This window comes from Sinohyriopsis cumingii, chromosome 13 (assembly GCF_028554795.1).
Source record: "Sinohyriopsis cumingii isolate HCF-2022 chromosome 13, ASM2855479v2, whole genome shotgun sequence".
In the NCBI taxonomy this organism is placed as follows: domain Eukaryota; kingdom Metazoa; phylum Mollusca; class Bivalvia; order Unionida; family Unionidae; genus Sinohyriopsis; species Sinohyriopsis cumingii.
The window spans coordinates 31,956,838-31,963,438 of record NC_142973.1 but is presented as its reverse complement, the minus strand read 5'-3'; the positions used below and the strand labels follow the sequence as shown (position 1 = coordinate 31,963,438).

The window sequence follows — 6,601 nt, the reverse complement described above, 5'->3', positions numbered from 1 at the left end:
TTTTTACGATATTACGCTTCAATAGCTTAGATGACACTTAGTCTTTTATATTAAAAAAACCCCCAAAACATTTGTTTCTAGCTGAAATACACTAAGGAGACTTCACTCTGTGGTAGTATGTATGGATTGTTATGAATATAAGTAGAACTGGTGAAATAAACTCCACCTGGATGCCCCATTGATGGATCTTAGATCAAAACGAAAGGTATGAATACTTATATTTGTACTAACGCCATACAGGCATGAACATCTTCACGGTATCTCAAAAATGACATTTTCTCTTTCTTTAAATGAAATCGAAACTGAAAATGTCGATTACCATTTGCAGGTATGATTGCATTTTTCATATATATTTATTTTCTGATCGCGCTTTGCGGGCATTAATTAGCGCAAAGAGTTTAGGGATGAATGCAGCTAAAATAGAAGAGGCACTTGAAGGAAACAGACTAACAACAATAACGACAATAACAACAAACATCTGATAATATTATCTTTGAAAATTGTGGTCTGAAAAAAAGGAATGATTATAAGAAATTACACTTCCCGCGTTTATCTCCCTTTCCTTGATCATTTTATATTTATTTTTTATTTTTAATTGGTTTTGTAGACTATGTTCTTTCTTTTCACGAATTCACAATCTTGAACTCTGCCGAACATAATCAAAATATGATAATAATGGGAATCACACCTATACATTCATGAAAAACACGAAACCTGCATTGAACAAAATGTAATACGAAATAATTGTTAGCAATATTATATATTCATTTCTATTTCATGAATTTTAATGGTACACAGATTCAAAGTATTATCTGCAGCTGAGAAAACCGTAAACTGTCTTGACCTACATTAGGATATAGAACGGACAAATGAATTGATTAATACATTTCTCAAATAAATATTTATCAAAGAAATGTATGTAGTGTGCACGTATGAATTTTAGTCTACTTCAATGAAATGGCATGTATAATAAGGAGAATCGAACTTTTTGGATAACTTTATTCTTACCTGAAGAAGCCTCATATGTAAACATGCATCTCAATACAGTTAAGGCTCCTAACAATTTATTTGCTATCATTATGTGGTTTAACGCCATTTTTCAGCACCATATCTAATGTACATGGCTGCCAGAGTAACTCTAGAAAGAAAAACACAGGAAAACCCCGGAGGAAACCATTGACCTACTGGAAGCTACTGGCAAACTTCTCACGTGCCCACATTAGCCGAGTCCGAGACTCGAACTCACGCAGACCTAGATGAGATCAGTGTTCCGTAACGGTGAATGTTTTAGACCACTCGGACACTCGGGGCTTCTCCGACCCACTGAGTATGGAATTTACAGTGTGGAAATGTTGAAAGGTCGTAGACTTTTCAATTACGTATTTAAACAGAGGTTCGAGGCTTACTTTGAGCTAAACTTTTAAAATGTTTCCTTTTTCCCTTCGGTGATTTTTGCTTTTTCCTGTTGTTCTGTATTTTTTCTGTCTGTCTTTCTAATTATTTTTAATGAATAACTTAAATTGTTATATATCCATTGGTTTAAACGAGAAGCTTAAAATCATTCTGAACACCTTTTGTATTAAAACACCGTAATTACAATTTTTTTTTTACTCCTTTTATTTTCTGTCGTCTGTCCGTCATTATTTTATTTACCTTCCTACTGTTTCCTGGAAGATTTGGCGGATAAGGCTATGTTGGGGGTTGTTTATTAGCAAAACCGAGCTATACATTTTGTACAAGTCTCACAATGCGCATGCTTTACAGCTGTTATATACTCCCACCCCTATCTAGCTCGTTCGCGCACAAAAGTGATATAAATTGCAACAAGTTTTGATCAGTCACGTATCTAAAGTAAACGAAAATAATTAATAAGTTGGTCCCAATGACCTGGTCCTTTCACCTCTCGGTCTAAAAATCGACATGCAATAGGCGCAAGAAGACTCGAAAATCAGTTCGTGGAAACTTGTATTGTTATGCAGAAAGGACAATCACTTTGGGTAGATCACGGTTGATCGGACATATATTTTTGATTTGTCATGAGAAACATGCGGAAACCGGACACAGGGAGCTCTTGCTGACACCTAGTGTATGGATCACGTCTGACTGGTTTCAGACATTTGTAGAAACATGAGCGATATGCAGGGACTCGGCGCCCGAAATTCTCTTTGCACGAATCCTCTCATCTCTTGAACTATGTATGATGAGTTCATCTTGAAATGTTTGAGACAATCATGAGTACCTTGCTTCTTACTGGGAGCTTCGGAAACTTCGTGTGTAAGTGGATTTCAAATACATTCAACTTTCGTTACAACTAAAAAAAAGGTCGGTTTCCAGCCATTTTTGTAACGTATTTGTCGTCGTAAAGCTAATGTCTTTCGTATAGAAGAATGTTCTCCCTTGCAACTTGCTCTCAAGTCAGCATGTGTAAATGAACAGAATAAATAAGGATAAAAAAATATAAATCAATCTTATTTCATGGAATCATATTTATTTGTAAATTTAAATATTTTTTGAATTGAAAACAAGCTTTCTCTTTTAAAAAATGACTCTTACATATACCGGCTTAACGTAAAACCGTGTCTTCGTAAAGAGCAATTTAAAAAAATGGAAATGAGCATTTTTGCTACCGGGAAATTGTTGTCGAAGTTTTATAAAGATCAAATTATCCACTGAAGACGTTTTGTTTCGCTCTACAGTTTCGTGTTTTGCACACAATTTGATTTTAAAAGAGAATAAATGTCCCAGTTTTGTTTTAGTTCGTCACCCTGCTTTTAATTCCCTTTTTTTGGTGTGTGATTATTTGGTGTAATTGTGGTTACAGAGTATACAGTCTTGTCTTTGCACCACTCAAAAGACTGCTGGTCATTTTCACTTCCTGAGCTTCATATGCAAACTGATTTCTTTTTACCCATATCATTTGTCAGTTTTTTAAAATTTAGTTTATAATTCATTAATTGCACATTCAAAATTTAGTGTTGTCTACTCTGACAAAATTTACTTTTCCTGTTAGAATAATTGCTAACGTTAGTGTGCTTTGGATTATTTCAAATTTATTTTAGAGCGTGTTGGAGCAACCATTTCGACGAGCTGTCGTCTGCTTTAGTCAGCGCCTTGTTTCCCTACTACCACATATAAAGTAATTATATTCACAGTACATGTCAACATCCTCTCTATTTTTCTTTTTGCAAATGCACACAACTTCACATTGTACCAGTTTCGGTTTCAGAAGTGCGTAATAACTGTAAAGCGGAACTTTTGTTCCCATCAGTTTTTTTATATTCATAATACGTTTGTTCTCGTCAGTTTTCTTTCGGAAACTGAACACTGTTGCAATTAATGTCGTTGAAACTAGAGTTGATTATAAGTAAGTATTTGTTTAATTACACATAACATGTTTCAGTTTGATGTAGGTTATTTACTGAAAAATCTCGAAGTTTTGTCACTTTCCACATCCATGGTATGATTTGACTTATTGAGGAGTTCGGACAAGTTGAATGACGGTGTAGGAGATTCAAAACATCCAAGAGTATTTTGAGCCAAGATTCCACTCAATACGGAACCTAGAATGAAACACTTACGTATTTTAAAACACCTATCCAACATGAAATGGGTATTAATAAAATGTAAATAATATAATTATAATATATAATAAAATATTAATTAATAAATATTTTCGTTTAATTCACATTCAAGGATTCGACATGCGACTACATATTTAATGTAATGTATCATTATTATTATTTATGAAATCAGGGTTTCATTTAAATTTTAAAGTGTTTAGAACTGTAACGAGAATCCACCTTTTCTCAAAGTTCTATAATTTAACATTAATATGCATTTTCTTACTTCTTTCTTTTTACAAAATATTCATTTCCTCTCTTGCACGGATAGTTTAACTGCATCTTCTATCAATTGCTCCATTGCAATCGTAATGTTTTACGCAACCTGTACAGAGAGAGAGAGAGAGAGAGAGAGAGAGAGAGATGTACTCGTTCTATATAATGATAACGAATGACAATCTAAAACTCAGTAAGATTTTATTCTCATTTTTTCAGATCTAAACTTCTGACAAAAAGAAATAAATATGTATATATGACTCAGTTACGAATTTTATCAACCGTTTTAGAAAGTGTTACTACTTCAATGTTTCGCATTAGAAATAATAGTTCGTTGCTGTCCGGCGGCATAACTCTTAGTTTTCAAAATACCAACATAGACTAGGTTTTTTCCCTTGCATAGTATTGCCGTTTCATTTATCAGCTATAAGCAATAGTTATTTTTTTATATTTATTTTTGCATAAATGAACACTCACTCACTAAATGTATACAAAATTCTATGGAAATTTGTTCCAAGTGTAATTCATGGAATTGAACGACGCGTAACTTACGTTGTTTATACATACATACATACATACATACATACAATAACAGTTCATCGAAATGGCGATACGTGGTTCCTTTGCGCATTTTAAGGTTCTATAAGAATAATCACAAAAAGTTATCTTGACAATAGAACAATAAAATTTAAAAATTTGAATTTTTTTATTTGTGTGACTTGACAGGGACGATACACATGTATGAATTTATATTTGAATACATGGATTGATTGATGGACGAATGGAATTAAGAATGGATGTAGGAGACTGATGGATAAATGAACAGGGTGGTGTTTCCATGTAAGAAATAATAACGGATCCAACAAATTGGATTAAGTAATTGATGGTGATACAGTTTCTTAGTAAGAAGGTGTCGTCCGTTTAAAGATATGTTACATCATGGAGTTAGTTAAGTAAGCATATTGAAGCACAAAACAACATATGTATTACTGCAACCGCTTGGAATTATGTGATGGACCAATGTATAAGAGATGGTTAATATGGGAGACCACCCTATATAATAATAAGAATTGTTATTGGCTTGACTTCGCTTGCGAAGATTTAGGAAGGGGGATGTCCGCGTCTGTTGCACGCGCGCTTGTGGCTGAAGAGCCCAATACGTGACAGGCACGTCCGTCCACATATGTTGCAGGGAACTGTCTGGCTTGTGGTGGGTGCTGTCCATAGCTCCCTTTTTTTTCTTCGCCATCGCTTTTCCTCCAAGCTTGTCAATCTGTTTTGTTCAAAAGTGGCAGTGGCCCGTTGAACTGTACATCGTAAGCTTTCATGTTCAGCAGCTTGTGATGCCCATTGGTGGTGATCGATGCCACAGGTGGTGAGGGTCTTTTTCAAGGAGTCTTGGTATCTTTTTCGATGTCTTGGGAGCAGGCTGGTGAAGTACCTCAGTTTTCTTTAGGCTGACCTCAAGTCTAAAGAGCTGGCAAGCTTCTGCAAAGCAGGATGTTACGCGCTGTAAGGCGGCTTCCGTGTGGGCAACAAGGGCGACATCATCTACAAAGAGAAGTTTATAATCTTTTCCAAGGTCTTGGTGTGCGCCTTAAGTTGAAGAGGTTGCCATCAGTGCGAAATCTGATACAGATGCCATCTTCGTCATCAAGATCTTCTGTTGCTTTTTGGAGCATCATGCTGAAGAAGATTAAGAACAGTGTGGTGGCTAACACGCAGCCCTGTTTCACGCCATTTACAAGGAGAAAGGTCTGTGACAGGTCGTTATTCTTTCTGACCTGACCAAGCTGGTCTTCATGTAGTTGGATGACCATGGTAAGGTACTTTGGAGGACAGCCAAGTTTTTCAAAGATTTTCCACAGTCCAGTTCTGAACACCGTGTCAAATGCCTTCGTCAGGTCCACAAATGTGATGCAGAGTCCTTTGTTTTGTTCTGGACATTTCTCCTGGATCTGTCTCAGGACGAACATCATGTCAGTTGTGTCCCTATTGGCTCTGAAGTCACATGGACTCTCTGGAGGATGTTCTTCTGCAATGGTGGGCAACAGTCTGTTCAACAACACTATAGGAAGGATTTTGTCTGCAATGGAGAGCAGAGTTATCCCACGGTAGTTTGAGCAGTCAGACTTTTCCCCCTTGTTTTTTGTACAAGTTGATGATGACTACATCTCGGAGGTTTTGTGGAAGTTTCCTTTGCTCCCAGCAGCAAACTAAGAACTCATGGAATTTTGTGTGTGTTGCTGGGCCTCCACTCTCCCATATCTCTGGTGGGATACCATCTTTTCCTGCAGTCTTTCCAGTCTTCAGATGTTCCATGGCTTTTATAGTCTCTTGCAGTGTGGGTGCCTCATCGAGTTCCATCTTTGGTGGCCGTTGTGGGATGAAATCAGTAGCTGCCTCCTGGACTGTACGGCTAGTGCTGAAGAGGGCGTGGAAGTGCTTTCACCAGCGGTTCTGGATAGATTCCCTGTCAGTGAGTAGCTTTTGGCCATCTGCACTCTGTAGGGGGCTCTGTATTTGGAAGGAAGGACCATACACTGCTTTCAACGCTTCATAGAACCCTTTGTAGTCACCAGTGTCAGCGTACAGCTGAGTTCTTTCTGTAAGCTTTGTCCACCATTCATTTTGTACGTCTCAGAGCCTGCACTGGAGGAAGCTGCAGATAAATCGGAAGGTTGCTTTCTTCTGTTAACAGGCTGGTTGAGTGAGGTGGGCTTGCTACGCTGATCTTTTTTAGCAAGCAGCTCTTGGATTTCTTG

The 6,601-nt window shown here is 37.0% G+C and overlaps 1 protein-coding gene across 1 annotated transcript; it reads right to left on the bottom strand.

Moving 5' to 3' along the window:
• Positions 1-5,401: 5,401 nt before the first annotated feature.
• Positions 5,402-5,815, bottom strand: LOC149785153 (uncharacterized). Its single transcript, XM_089931279.1, has one exon. The coding sequence runs from the start codon at positions 5,813-5,815 to the stop codon at positions 5,402-5,404; it is 414 nt and encodes a 137-aa protein (XP_089787405.1).
• Positions 5,816-6,601: the final 786 nt, after the last annotated feature.